Genomic DNA, 15,997 nt, shown 5'->3' on the forward strand with positions numbered 1-15,997 from the left:
TACAAACTTTTAGAAGCCTTTTTAAACCTTGAATACACTACAAGTTTGCATTTCCTGCTGTTTCCTAGAACGACAGGATGATCCAATTAAGATACAGCATCTGTAAATACATTAATGAATAATTGAATATGTCGGCACAAATACCATCTGAAAGGAGGGCATGACATGCTAAAAGCCAATGACGAGGTAGGAAGGGAGAAAGAGGGAGATAGAAAGAATGTGTGAGAGGGAGACAGAGAGAGAAACACTGTGTAGATCCGGTTATTTCTCACTTCTGCCTCTTTTGACCTTCTTGAAACATGACCTCTTAATGGACTCTTTATGCTCTCTAAAACATTCAGTGTCTCACAACTTTACCGTTGGAGCACGCAAACTATCCATCTGTGCAAAATATGAAGATTAAAAATTTAAATATAATCTGATAGATTCAGATAATTTAGGATTGATGGTGGGGAGTGGTATGGAAGTGGACATCTGAACAAAACAACCAATAGCAGCACAGAATATTGTCAATTCTGATTTCACAGCCAGTCAGAAAAGATAACTATTGTGCTGTCTCCTTCCGAAAGGACAACTTGTCCTGTCTGCCTAAGGGCAGCTGGCTGGGGATACTGAACACACATCCAGTGTCTCTGTCTCTCACATTATTACCTTGGAATTAGTCTCATTATTGGCTCTAAACTGAAATGACCCCCCTGACAGAATAATTAGGGGAAGTATTGTTCTCTATGTCCCTCTCGCCAAGGTCTGAATGTTAAACTTCCCAAAGATTGCGGTTTCCCTCCTCTCTGATAGCTCTGGATGTATATATGCTAATTCTAACAACCATACAAGTCCTACAACTATATAATAAATCATACAGAAAGTCAAAATCCACCTCATAACATTCTCATAATACATTGGCAGCTGAAGTTAGTGAATCATATTATCCCTGAATGAGATAGTAGGAAACAGCAGGATGAGTTGCTGCCATCGCTTTGTTGTCACATTGCTCATTTCTGGAAACACAGAAATGCTTTCAACACTGTAATATTACAGTTTTTCAGGGAAAAGTCTACACAGTTGGTAAATAATCACCACCCCCCCCAACCAGTCTTGTGTTGGCACTCCCTCCTGCCAATCCCAGCCATGCCTGTGGTCATGGTGATGGAGACTACCATCTGCTTCAACCCTCCACATTTGGACCTCTGGAGCCACTCCCCTACACCCCCTTTATAGGCTGGAGCCCCTCCCCTACACCCCCTTTATAGGCTGGAGACCCTCCCCTACACCCCATCTACACCCTCCCCTGCACCCCCTTTATAGGCTGGAGCACCTCCCATACACCCCCTTTATAGGCTGGAGCCCCTCCCCTACACCCCATCTACACCCTCCCCTGCACCCCCTTTATAGGCTGGAGCCCCTCCCCTGCACCCCTGTTATAGTCTGGAGCCCCTCCCCTACACCCCCTTTATAGGCTGGAGCCCCTCCCCTGCACCGCCTTTATAGGCTGGAGTCCCTACCCTCCACCCCCTTTATAGGCTGGAGCCCCTCCCCTGCACCCCCTTTATAGGCTGGAGTCCCTACCCTACACCCCCTTTATAGACTGGAGCCCCTCCCCTACACCCCCTTTATAGGCTGGAGCCCCTCCCCTACACCCCATCTACACCCTCCCCTGCACCCCCTTTATAGGCTGGAGCACCTCCCCTACACCCCTTTTATAGGCTGGAGCCCCTCCCCTACACCCCCGTTATAGTCTGGAGCCCCTCCCCTACACCCCCTTTATAGGCTGGAGCCCCTCCCCTGCACCCCCTTTATAGGCTGGAGACCCTCCCCTACACCCCATCTACTCCCTCCCCTGCACCCCCTTTATAGGCTGGAGCCCCTCCCCTGCACCCCCGTTATAGTCTGGAGCCCCTCCCCTACACCCCCTTTATAAGCTGGAGCCCCTCCCCTGCACCCCCTTTATAGGCTGGAGTCCCTACCCTACACGCCCTTTATAGGCTGGAGCCCCTCCCCTGCACCCCCTTTATAGGCTGGAGTCCCTACCCTACACCCCCTTTATAGACTGGAGCACCTCCCCTACACCCCCTTTATAGGCTGGAGCCCCTCCCCTACACCCCATCTACACCATCCCCTGCACACCCTTTATAGGCTGGAGCCCCTCCCCTACACCTCCTTTATAGGCTGGAGACCCTCCCCTACACCCCCTTTATAGGCTGGAGACCCTCCCCTACACCCCATCTACACCCTCCCCTGCACCCCCTTTATAGGCTGGAGCCCCTCCCCTACACCCCCTTTATAGGCTGGAGCCCCTCCCCTGCACCCCCTTTATAGGCTGGAGTCCCTACCCTACACCCCCTTTATAGACTGGAGCCCCTCCCCTACACCCCCTTTATAGACTGGAGCCCCTCCCCTACACCCCCTTTATAGGCTGGAGCCCCTCCACTACACCCCCATCTACACCCTCCCCTGCACCACCTTTATAGGCTGGAGCCCCTCCCCTACACCCCATCTACACCCACCCCTACCCCTCCTTTATAGGCTGGAGCCCCTCCCCTACACCACCTTTATAGGCTGGAGCCCCTCCCCTACACCCCATCTACACCCACCCCTACACCTCCTTTATAGGGTGGAGCCCCTCCCCTACACCACCTTTATAGGCTGGAGCCCCTCGACTACACCCCCTTTATAGGCTGGAGCCCCTCCCCTACACCACCACTATAAGCTCCATCAGCACAGGGCAGATTTATGGAGAGATACAGATGCAAATAAAGATTGACCATGTTTAATACTGTAATGTTATTGAAGTCATGTTTAACCTGCATGGAAAGCATAAGCCGAATTGGTTGATAAAAACAACACGAATACATAATTTCACTTGAATTGATTCTTTATGTAAATCACTTATTGATTGTGGCATCATAACCTATTTTTTATAGCTACGCAGACAGTGGTCTTCTCAAACAAAATCCTGTTGTCCTTTGGTGGCTCGCTTCGGTCCATTATTCTAGACCCTTGTGTCCACCCCCTACAGTACTTCCCTTTCCAGGCCCAAATTACAAAGCATTAATTGCACTTGACTCATGTGGATTCGGTGAAGTAGTACAAACACGGCTGACCTTTTCCAGGTAACTGTTCTCTCTTCACCTCATTGTGAGTGTATCCCAGGGCTGGAGTCCAGACAAACAGTGAAGGTTTGCTTCAGAGGGGCTAGAGGGATACACATGTCAATTAATTAGAATTCATACAGGGAGAGGGAGAGAGAGAGAGAGAGAGAGAGAGAGAGAGAGAGAGAGAGGGAGAGAGAGAGAGGGAGATGGAGAGAGAGAGAGAGGAGAGAGAGGGGGGAGAGGGAGAGAGAGAGAGAGAGGGAGAGTGAGAGAGAGAGAGGGAGAGAGAGAGGGAGAGGGAGAGAGAGAGGGAGAGAGAGAGGGAGAGGGAGAGAGAGAGAGGGAGAGAAAGAGGGAGAGAGAGAGAGGGAGAGAGAGAGAGAGAGGGGAGGAGAAAGAGAGCGAGAGCAAGAGAGAGAGAGAGAGAGAGAGAGAGAGAGAGAGGGAGGGCTCTTGGGTAAACAGAAGGGGCGGTCCAGTGATTGAAGCGGAGAAACTGACAAATATACTCTGGCTCCAAGTCATCTCCAACCTCATATTGCTTATATAGTTCATATTGACTTTGCAATTTATTGCTGGCTCAACGCAATGTCTCTTCAAAGTTTAAGTAGGCCATACGGAAACCTATATATATTTATAGTATGTCACTATAACAGTGTGTTCACTGTTCAGCTTGATGTATCTTGTTGGGTACTTTATATGATATCATAGTTTTTCACAACAAATGACTTTTCAGGACTATGCAATTAATCAACGGTTTAATGGGGTTAAAGCCCTCAAATAAAGGTTTATGTTATATAACAACTGCCTCAAGACAAAACACTAAGGAGTCACTTTGCTCCCTTCACTCACCTTGTTAACTTTAGATGGCCTTAACTACAGACAGAAGGCTCATTTATACCTGGTACTAACATGCGTCCTTTATCCTGATATTGTCCTTATCTTATCCTGATCTTGTCTGTTTACACTTATAAGATCATATCACAATCAGATCACAATACGCCTTTTAATCATCTACACCTGTTCTAAAAGTATGGGCACAATGATAATGTGGACAAGATCAGGACAAAAGACACCTGTAAATGGGGCTTAATATCACTTACTTATCAGTGTCTTGGTGGTATTTTGTATAAAGGAGTGTGATAGGAATTTCAATAATGGGTAATAAATTGACCTCATTAAGGGCTCTATTCAATCTGTGTCAGAGGAAGGCCCAAGAAATTGTCAAAGACTCCAGTCACCCAAGTTATAGACGGTTCTCTCTGCTACCACACGGCCAGCGGTACCGGCGTGCCAAGCCCAGGACCAAAAGGCTCCTTAAAAACGTCTTCCCCCAAGCCATAAGACTGCTGAACAACTAATCAAATGGCCACCTGGACTATTGAAATTAACCCCCTCCCCCCCTTTCTTTTTACACTGCTGCTACTCGCTGTTTGTTATCTATGCATATTCACTTTACAGATTACCTCGACTAACCTGTGCCCACGCACATTGACTTGGTACCAGTACTGTATATAGCCTCGTTGTTGTTATGTACATTTGTTGTGTTATTTATTGATTGAATCTATTTTTTTTAACTTCAGTTTATTTATTTATTGAACTGTATTGTTGGTTAAGGGCTTGTAAGTAAACATTTCACGGAAAGGCCTATTGTTTTGGTGCATGTGACAAGTAAAATTTGATTTGTTTTGATCTAAAGTTCAGCTTTACAGAGTGATTTACATTTAAAGGCAATGTTCCATGCCCTCTTGTTCTATAGTTCACAGTGCATCTCTTTTACTGTGCTACATGTGACTTCCACACAGGTGGAATTTAAAGCTAATCCCTAATTTATTTTTGATGGGGTGAAAGGGTCGAGTTGCTATTCTGTGTAATTACCATTCCCTATGTCTAGAAGCAGACAAAATACTGTCTGTTTTAGTGCAATGGATATGCAGTTAGCCAACTGAATGCTTGGATGCTCATCACTAAGTCTTCCTCCCAAAGACTGAGGCATGTGTGTTGCTATTCTTAGATTTTTATATTTAAAGCTAATCCCTAATTTCTTTTTGATGGGGTGAAAGGGTCGAGTTGCTATTCTGTGTAATTACCATTCCCTATGTCTAGAAGCAGACAAGATACTGTCTGTTTTAGTGCAATGGATATGCAGTTAGCCAACTGAATGCTTGGATGCTCATCACTAAGTCTTCCTCCCAAAGACTGAGGCATGTGTGTTGCTATTCTTAGATTTTTATGGTCAGACAGCTAGAGATGTATCTCTGTCAATGTCCCTTATACAAGTTGTTAACGTGACACAGACACAAATCAGGACAGATTATGAGGCTGTGATATGACACTTTAGCTTCTCAGGGGCTGTCAATCATTATATGGTCAAATACAGTTGATGTCGGAAGTTAACATACACTTAATTCGGAGTCATTAAAACTCGTTTTTCAACCACTCCACAAATGTCTTGTTAACAAACTGTAGTTTTGGCAAGTCGGTTAGGACATCTACTTTGTGCATGACACAAGTAATATTTCCAACAATTGTTTACAGACAGATTATTTGACTTATAATTCACTGTATTACAATTCCAGTGGGTCAGAAGTTTACATACACTAAGTTGACTGTGCCTTTAAACAGCTTGGAAAATTCATGAAAATTATGTCATGGCTTTTGAAGCTTCTGAGGCTAATTGACATAATTTGAGTCAATTGGAGGTGTACCTTTGGATGTATTTCAAAGCCTACCTTCAAACTCAGTGCCTCTATGCTTGACATCATGAGGAAATCAAACGAAATCAGCCAAGACCTCAGAAAAAAAATTGCAAACCTCCACAAGTCTGGTTCATCCTTGAGCGCAATTTCCAAACACCTGAAGGTACCACGCACATCTGTACAAACAATAGTACGCAAGTATTAACACCAAGGGACCACACAGCCGGTATACCGCTCAGGAAGGAGATGCGTTCTCCTATAGATGAACGTACTTTGGTGTGAAAAGTGCAAATCAATTCCAGAACAACAGCAAAGGACCTTTTTTATTTGATTTAACCTGTATTTAACCAGTTAGGCCAGTTGAGAACAAGTTCTCATTTACAACTGCGACCTGGCCAAGATAAAGCAAAGCAGTGCAACACTAACAACAACACATGGAATAAACAAACATAAAGTCAATAATAAAATATAAAAAGTCTATATACAGTGTGTGCAAATGAGGTAGGATAAGGGAGGTAAGGCAATAGATAGGCCATAGTGGCAAAATAATTACAATATAGCAATTAAACACTGGAGTGATAGATGTGCAGAAGATGAGTGTGCAAGTAGAAATACTGGGGTGGAAATTAGCAAAATAATTAACAGTAAGGGGATGAGGTAGTTGCATGGGCTATTTACAGATGGGCTATGTACAGGTGCAGTGATTTGTGAGCTGCTCCGACAGCTGGTGTTTAAAGTGAGTGAGGGAGATATGAGTCTCCAGCTTCAGTGAATTTTGCAGTTCGTTTCAGTCATTGGCAGCAGAGAACTGGAAGGAAAGGCGGCCAAAGTAGGAATTGGCTTTGGGGGTGACCAGTGAAATATACCTGCTGGAGTGCATGCTACGGATGGGTGCTGCTATGGTGACCAGTGAGCTGAGATGAGGCAGGGCTTTACCTAGCAAAGACTTATAGATGACCTTGTGGCAGCATCATGTTGTGGGGGTGCTTTGCTTCAGGAGGGACTGGTGCACTTCACAAAATAGATGGCATCATGAGGCAGGGAAAATTATGTGGATATATTGAAGCAACATCTCAAGACATCAGTCAGGAGGTTAAAGCTTGGTCGCAAACGGGTCTTCCAAATGGACAATGACCCCAAGCATACTTACAAAGTTGTGGCAAAATGGCTTAAGGACAACAAAGTCAAGGTATTGGTGTCACGTTCTGACCTTAGTTCCTTTATTTTGTCTTTGTGTTAGTTTGGTCAGGGCGTGAGTTGGGGTGGGTAGTCTATGTTCTTTTTTCTATGTTGTATTTCTGTGTTTGGCCTGGTATGGTTCTCATTCAGAGGCAGCTGTCGATCGTTGTCTCTGATTTAGAAAAATACTTAGGTAGCCTGTTTTCCCCATTTTAGTTGTGGGTGTCTATTTTCTGTTTAGTGTTTTTCGTCCCCTTACAGGACTGTCCGTTTGTCGTTTTTGTTGTTTTGTTCAGTTGTTTTATTAAAATAATGGACACTTATTGGTCCTCCTCTTCTTCCTCCAACGACAACCATTACAATTGGAGTGTCCAACACAAAGCCCTGAACTCAATCCTATAGAAAATCTGTGGGCAGAACTGAAAAAGCATGTGTGAGCAAGGAGGCCTACAAACCTGACTCAGTTACACCTGCTCTGTCAGGAGGAATGGGCCAAAATTCATCCAACTTATTGTGGGAAGCTTGTGGAAGGCTACCCAAAACATTTGACCCAAGTTAAACAATTTATGTACATTTCTGACCCACTGGGAATGTGATGAAAAAAGTTAAAGCTGAATTAAGTAATTTCTGACATTTCACATTCTTAAAATAAATTGGTGATACTAATTGACCTAAGACAGGGAATTTTTACTAGGTTTAAATGTCAGGAATTGTGAAAACCTGAGTTTAAATGTATTTGGCTAAGGTGTATGTAAACTTCCCACTTCAACTGTATATAGATCTCGGGATCGACCAACATTTTATGGCCCTTGCAGAGCAGGGGGAACAACTACTTCAAGGTCTCAGAGCGAGTGACATCACCGATTCAAACGCTATTAGCGCGCACCCCACCAACTCGCTAGCCATTTCACACCTGTTACATTAGGTGAAGCTAAGTATGAGGGGTGGCTCCTTTTACCACAGCAACCTGACCCTCCTCCATCACCTCCAATCCCATTGTGGGCCAGAAGGCCCAAACCTTCCTTTCACAGTGTTATCTGACTTTCTCTTTATTAAGCTGCTGAGTTTCCTGTTTTAGTTTCCAGGTCATAGGATGGATGACTGTGACTCGGACTGTTGGCAGCTTAGTCACTTCCAGTTCATACAGTATGAGGGGGTGAAAACTTGTAGTATCAATTATACAGAATTTTATCAACTGCAATAATTTTCCATCTGAGAGACTCCGTTTTCAAGGTCATACAGAGAATATGTGCTGTGCATATACTTGGAGGGACAATATAATATGTATGACATTGCAAGATTGCGTAAAATGACTGAAAACACAGAGATGATTGGATGTAAAATAATCTGTAATCTGAAATGAAGGAGGAGTATCTATTGGTATGTGTGGAATAGAGGTCACTAGTGGCAGAAATACATCATCCTTAATCTTGAAGGACATACTACTGTTTCTCTAATGCCAATATGGGGCCAAAAAAGGCTGATTCCAAAAAAGAGTCAATGAAAAAATTACCTTAGAAACCCTATTAGATCATATTATATTGTAGAGGAGTCAGAGTTGTAGGAGGAATAGCAGAGGAGGCTGGTGGGAGGAGCCATAGGAGAATGGTCTGACTATAATAGCTGGAATGGACTATATGGAATGATACCAAACACATCAAACACAACAATGTGTTTGACACCATTCCATTGATTCTATTCCATACAATACAATGAGCCCATCTTCCTATAGCCAATCCCACCAGCCTCCTCTGAGGAATAGTAGTTGGAGGAAGGAGTCAGAGATCAGTTCACAGGGGCGTAGTGATTAGATGCCAGGTCCAGTTAGTTCAGTGGGAGAGGGAAATGCAAGGCAGAGATGCTGAGGGCCATGCTTCTCCACATCTCTCCCTCTCCCCTCTCCGTTCCCTCCTTGCCTTCCAAGAGCACCGGCCTCTGGCTGTGTAGCCATGACAACCAAATGAGGTAAATGGTTGCAGGAAAATACTCATCATCAACACCACCCTCCCCGGGCTCTGTTCATTGGCTCACTCTCAGGTGATAAACCCACTCCATACTATTAATGCCCCTTCCTCGCTCTTTGAGTATGGATTTCCCAGAGATGATTTTCTCTCTAACAAACACTCCCCCTGCTAAGTCTCTAGTTGGGGTTATGTCCTCTTTGCCTATATGGAAATCTTGTTTCAGTAAGATCACTCTCCAGTCCTGATCTTTGCTTGAAGACATCCCCTGATTAACACTATAGTACATAACAGTGAGGTACCTGTGTTTGTGGCAGAACATGTAGAAATCTTCAAAGGAAGAAACACAAGCCTTTGTATTACCAATGAATAAAATGGTTTCCCCTAAAAGACACAGATGTGAGGCCTGATTTCAGCCAACTGACATGCCTTTACGACTTATGCTCACCTGAGCAATCGCAGCAACGCTGTCAGATGTGAAAGTGAACAATTTACATATGTGCCATTCATTTGGAATAGTGCATTTCCTTTTGTGTGTTGAACTTTGCCTCATAATATGTTTGTATAATTACAGTACATCAACCTTTTTCCTCACAAATTTTTTAAGATTATATCAATACCAACCAGCTCAAATCCAGAGGAGAGAGAGATACAAGGACTTCTTAAAGTCTCTTACTTCTGTATATATCAGTCTTGCCAAAAATAGAACAGCATTTGCATACGCACTTTGTGCTAACAGTGTGTGGTAGATATCGAAGCATGCAGTTACTACAGATATGTTCACTGCAGAACACAGGAGGGCTCAGGGACTGACTGAGCCCATCAAACAAACCATTATCGGTCTTCCTTCCTGGAAATAATAACATGTACTAGCTCATTATCATCACAAGTTTAGTTTGTGAAAGTTAACGTGGAGCAGTGAGTTGAGAGTTGACCAAATTCAGTTACTGTAGTTATTCTATTTTTGTATTTTGCTGTATCCAGTGATCACAACAGGGCAAGAGAGTGTACCTCAGTGTGTTATAAAAGAGTGGTGTGAGATTCTATGACCATGTATGCCTGTGAGTGTGTGTGTGTGTTGTGTTGTGTTGTGTTGTGTTGTGTGTGTGTGTGTGTGTGTGTGTGTGTGTGTGTGTGTGTGTGTGTGTGTGTGTGTGTGTGTGTGTGTGTGTGTGTGTGTGTGTGTGTGTGTGTGTGTGTGTGTGTGTGTGAAAAAACAAGACAGATAATAATTTCAAAAATGCACTTTTTTTGTTTTTTTTGTTTTTTGCACACATACATTATACATCCTGCTCTGACAATGTTGCTCATAGCTTTTTTTGTTGGAATTACAAATTTAGCAAAAAAAAATGTGCAAAGAACATCATTTTTCAAAATGCTGCCAACTGATTGCATATAGCCTACTGTCAGATCTATGCCAAATTTGATTGGATATGCCATTTGAAGTGTGACTTATTACCAGGTAATAATGTATCAATGCATGTCAAAGATGAAGAGGATGTCCTGGCCATGTATATATATGCTAATGATTTATGTGGTTGACACAATATGACCTTTTCACAGCTCTTTTGAGAATAATGCAATGACCTGGTCAAAATAGTATGTCCCTATGTGTGAAGGCTTACAGGTCTGGCAACAGAAATACAGAAGAAGCCTAATTGACTTTCTTTCCTATGATTTGAAACAGTTTTAACGCTGACAACCCAATGGTACTATCTTTATGCCATGGATTCAGACAGCTCACCAAGGTCACACCATATGTTTCCAAACATGCTAATTGTTTTTAACAGCCTTGATTCAACGTTTAACTTTTTAAACATAAAGGGGAGTGACATCATCTTATTTTAAGTCAAGAAAAACATACAACAGTATCCATCAGCGACACGTGTTCTTCAAGGATATAGAACCATTGTCAAGGTGAACTGGCACAGACAGCCAGGAGACCTCCCATGTGATATGTGCAGACACAGAAGAGTTGCATCCCATAGACTTTAATAGAAAAATATACATATGAATCTGGAAAGCAGAAATAAAAGCTAGGGTTACATGCTTTGTTCGTATCTAACGATAAATGAATTAATAACTTACAAATTATCAAATTAATTAAATAAACGGCATGCTGAAAATTGCTCCAAGCGAACTAAAATATTTGTCATATAATTTCACTGTAACTACATAGTAGTTAGAAGTTATTTGTTGTACTTACTTGTATTTCTGTGTCTTTTAGGACCTGAACTTCCATTATGCTAAGACATATTTGTTATTGCACATGGTTGCTTATTCATGGTAAAACCAATACCTGTCACATTACCCACTGTGATGGATGATTAGTCAGGATAATTCATTTCCTTTATACTGAATATTGTGAATGACACATGCTTGACAATTCATAGATTGCTATTATTGTTACTTCATACTCAATGCTATGTTCACAGGAAACTGCATAAACAGACATGTATTTATCTCAGTGTCTTCGTTATGGTTATATGTTTCAATGTTATGCTACACATACTGTATGATGGTCATATGAAAGGTTAACTGAAGCATTTAATCATTTCTCAAACAATAATAAGCAATTCATGTAGCTGTCCATCCGATGCAGCGTTGCCAAGAAAATCTATTAACTTGGTCTCCTCTGTAGTCATTGACAACCAGTGTTTAATATGCATCCAACACTGATGATAGATAACATCATATTTAGGGTATGAGAAACTATAATCTGTGGGCTGTAATATAAACTAGAATATTCCATGAAAAGTATATCTTCGTGGTTCATTTATTGCTCAAACTATCCCATTGAAAATGTTGGATGAAATCCAACACTAAACAATATACAGAACATAACGAGCAACCAAGGATAGTATCTGAGAGCTCTGAAGTATCCCTTTTATATGACATCTCTGTGCATCAACTGTATGGTGTACATTGATTCCAAGACATGTAAGGCCACATTTGTCTTATTCTTTTCCCCACATCACTCGAAAACGCTGCATTATATTTGGCCCTGTTCATAATGTAATTCCTCCCCAAAAATATTTGTCATTCATAAATGCTCTCTCTTTTTTAATAGAAAGAATCCAAGTGTACTTTTTTTCCACTGTGGATGTTATTCTTTGCTCTGCTTTTTGCATTTTGCAGTTTGACATCCTCTCGTGAATATACCGTTTTTTTTAACCATAGCTTTAAATGTATTTTGTTCTTGCCATGTGAGGGGAAACCAACTAGCTTAAATGATACCTTTGACTAAGCAAGCTAATCAAGGCTTAAAGCAAATTGCAATCTGCATGAAGACCATAAGTGATTTTACAGTTACATCAATTCAATGTTATTTGGCTATACTGTGGATTCCTTTTTATTAAGGACCAACACTACAACACTGTACACTACACAATCCACATGGAAGTCCCTAATGCCCATTTCCTCTAAACCTAATCTTTGGCAGATATAGGCAACACTAGTCCACTCAGTGGAGTTAGGGGCCAAACTCAGGTACAACGGTCACCATTTAAAGTGTAGTATTTGACACATCAATTCTATTTTGGTTCTACACCTATAATTATCATTGTTTATTAGATTATATGTATGGCATTTTACACAATTTACAATTCTCAATCTAGGGAACATGTATCATCTGGAAGATGTAAATCTTTTTCTAAAATGTTGTTTACTATATTTCCATTGATACATACATCTGTGGATATATACTGTTCCTTCACAGAACACTCATTTTACCCCTCCTGCTGCACTTAATCAGTATTGCATTCTGCAACAGCAAAACCATTTTTGCAGAACACTAGTTAACCTGTGAGGCAGTCCCAAAATAAAACATATTGAACTCCATGAGAAGGCAGGACATTCCATTATACTGGACGTAGTAGCTCGGGGAGTGGCATTGGGTGCGGTCGGCTCGTCTGTGTGGCTGAACATTTTAGCGGCCCCCATCTTGATGGTGTACAGACATTTTAGCATTTTTAAGCCAATTTACTGCAATTCAAATAAAAAATCCCTTGAGCTGAGAGAAATCTTAGCAGATTTAAAGCGAATTTCCTGCAATTCTATTCAATTTTGCCTTGGCTAATGCTGTGTTCTAATGCTCGAACATAATAACAAAATCAACACGGCTAAATGCATTGTTTTTGAAGTGTTCAATTCTCCCTGACTGCCTAGCTTTTGGTGATTGTTAGTTCTCAAAGTGTATATTTAAAACATATATATATATATATAAAGCTTTATTATCTTTTTTGCATACTTTATATCTGGTTTTAGTAATTTAAGTTTACACTGAAAGTGTTTTTCAATCTGTTTTGGCCCAAAACAACGCTTTAGGTGACCCGCCCAAGGATTACAATGGCAATCTAAGGCCCTCGTTCAATATGAGACGTACTGTATCCTTCAACAAACATTTTCACTTAGCCAATACTCAATACTCATTTTGGGCTCTAAGAGCCTGCGGCTACTTATAGCTACTTCATTTCAAAATAAATCACAGTTTAATGACTCGGTATGAACATCTGTAAGATGTAAAAATGTCAAACCAAATGTAAATAGTTTCTGAAAATCTGTATTACTTGCTTTTATGTTATGTCTAATACTGTCTTTGTTTGGATATGTCTTTGTTTGGATCTAGGCTGGGCACTGAAAAGCTAACTGCAAAGTATGCAACTCTTTATAAATGTATTATTTCTTCTACATCTTGGTGTTCCTATCAAATCATCAACCACCAGTGAATTTGTGTGCATTAAAGAGCTATTCAGTATGCTTTTAAAGAGCAACCACAGCACACTGTCAACACCATAGACATAGAGAATGATCTATTCTATCTGTGACTATAACTCATTGGGACATGTTTATATATTTCCCACACATGCAGAGAGAACAGCATCTGCAGTATCAGGGCTTTTGGAAAACCCCACAAATCAATGCAAAATGTGTCACTCAATCCCTCTATTCCTCTCCCAGTTCTCCACCTGTGTGAGGCGGAAGGTTGGGCAGCATGTTGGGCAGCAGCCTGGTCTCACGGTAGGGCCAGATGAGGTGTCAGTTCATGCGCGCTCTGGGACACAGTCAGTCTCACTCCTCACTCTCCTCCTCATCTCCCTTAGTGGTTTTGCTTGTGCGCTGGAAACAGTGGACAATGGAGGCCAGGAAGAAGCTGGTCATGATGGCCACTACGGACACAGAGATGCCAGAAAATATGATGATGAGTAAGTCTGTTAAGGTAAGGGTGATCTGACACTCCCGGAAGCTGTCCTGTGATAGCTGGCTCAGGGACACCCGTCTGCCGTCCATGGGTAATGTACACTCCATGCCCTCCACTCCTACAAGGGGACATGGAAGAGGAATAGGATTAGGACCACACAGAAACCCCAGACATAGTCCCCATTATCACATTATCATTATGTAAAACAAACTGTCCCCTCTAGCAGAAACAACTATATTAACCTTCACAAATAACAGCAATTCTAACTATCAAGATATTGACCTCAAGATGCAATAATAACATATATAGAGTTTTTGTTATTCCAATACTCATTTTATTACGTCTTATTTACTAAATGGAAAGTCTGGATTGGTTTCAAATTCTATGAATTATGATCCTTGGCAGTAAATAGAAGACAATTAACCAAACAAATCACTTGGATTAACCTCTGTTTTTTATTTACAGCATTGTCTGGGACAACCAGAGATAAGGAGCACATTCACTGAACTCATCTCAAGATGTAACCATAATAAATTGGTCTGTCATGCTCGCCAGTGCTAAGTCACTTTGACATATCGTTTACAATGACAAAAACGACAACACGTTGTGGATTTCAAGGTTAGTTTCCACTCATCCCATTTTGAGGACAGAACAAACCATGGGTATTTTTCCATCGTAATGTCATTAGTCTTAATTCTGAGTCCCAAGGTGACATGAGCTGTGGATCATAGCCTCACTGAACCAATTTGTTAACATTGAGTAAATATTTGAAGTGCCGTTGACATGCCCTGTGCTGTGCTGATGGGATAACATTATGTGAGATGAGAGAGCTGGCTAGATTACAGGCTGTAGTAGTTCCACCGATTTTACCTATGCATATGGAAGGCTTTGAGGTCTGCGCTGTGTGAGAGAGATTTTCAGGTGGTTTGGCTATATAATTCCCAAAGCTGAACAGATACAAAATGGAATGATGTATTCTGGCAACTTCAAACACCCTTATAATACTACAGTATGTACTTTCAATCCAGGACTAAATTGCCAGCTGAGCTAATACTGCATTCATTTATCTACTACCTCATTGATTTTTATGCTGTCTAGAATAGAAATGAAAGTAATGAACAAACAAGCCTCTTGACATTGCCTGCTGCAATAATGTTGTTTGAAAACACTGCGAGGTTAAACAGCTGATGAATTGGTCAAATTAGCTCCTGTATAGTGTTCTGCATTACAATCATGGCTGTTTAGCTTGTAGAGAAACATATCTGACTCAAGTCCACATGATGAAGAGAATTGATTTGATAGATAGTGGCTTTTTTGATTGAAAGGCATGTTTATAGTTGTCTTACACATGAGCTCTGCAGGGCACTGGTTAGTCCCCGACACTAACACTCTTATTGACTTCTGACCTCTACATTCATCACTGTACAGCTGACCACATCCCTTTCTTCCCATAACATTGTTTCATAGTTACAGTACAGGCCATTGTCAACACAGTGCATGACAACACCTAGCAAAGGTATAAAATGAGAACATTTTTCTACTCGAACAAGGCTGGCCGCTTGGGAGGACAACCGCATACAGTAAATAAATTGGCTCTTTACACTGGGATGAAAAAGCTAGACATAGCAATGAAAATGTTAACTCACAGGTGGGCAGAGAGAAAGCCTATTGGAGGTGGGCCACATGCCAAAGCATGCATGCATATATGTTTTCTCAGTCTCTCACAAACACACACACACAGCTCATTATGTTCTGCTGTCAACATTACAATACACTCTGCTTTAGGACTTGCCATCCATGCAGTGTGGAATGCGGCTGGTTTTCTCATATTTTTTTAATAAATGTAAGGTGTCAAAGGAATATGTT

General features: G+C 41.7%; 1 protein-coding gene across 1 annotated transcript in view; it reads right to left on the bottom strand.

Moving 5' to 3' along the window:
* Positions 1 to 10,160: 10,160 nt before the first annotated feature.
* Positions 10,161 to 15,997, bottom strand: part of lrrc38b (leucine rich repeat containing 38b) — a 28,218-nt gene continuing 22,381 nt past the window's right edge. Inside the window, exon 2 of the mRNA XM_064966422.1 lies at positions 10,161 to 14,249. Coding sequence (XP_064822494.1) covers positions 14,002 to 14,249 — 248 coding nt within the window. The 3' untranslated portion in view covers positions 10,161 to 14,001. The remainder of the gene's footprint in view (positions 14,250 to 15,997) is intronic.

This window comes from Oncorhynchus masou, chromosome 5 (assembly GCF_036934945.1).
Source record: "Oncorhynchus masou masou isolate Uvic2021 chromosome 5, UVic_Omas_1.1, whole genome shotgun sequence".
NCBI lineage: Eukaryota > Metazoa > Chordata > Actinopteri > Salmoniformes > Salmonidae > Oncorhynchus > Oncorhynchus masou.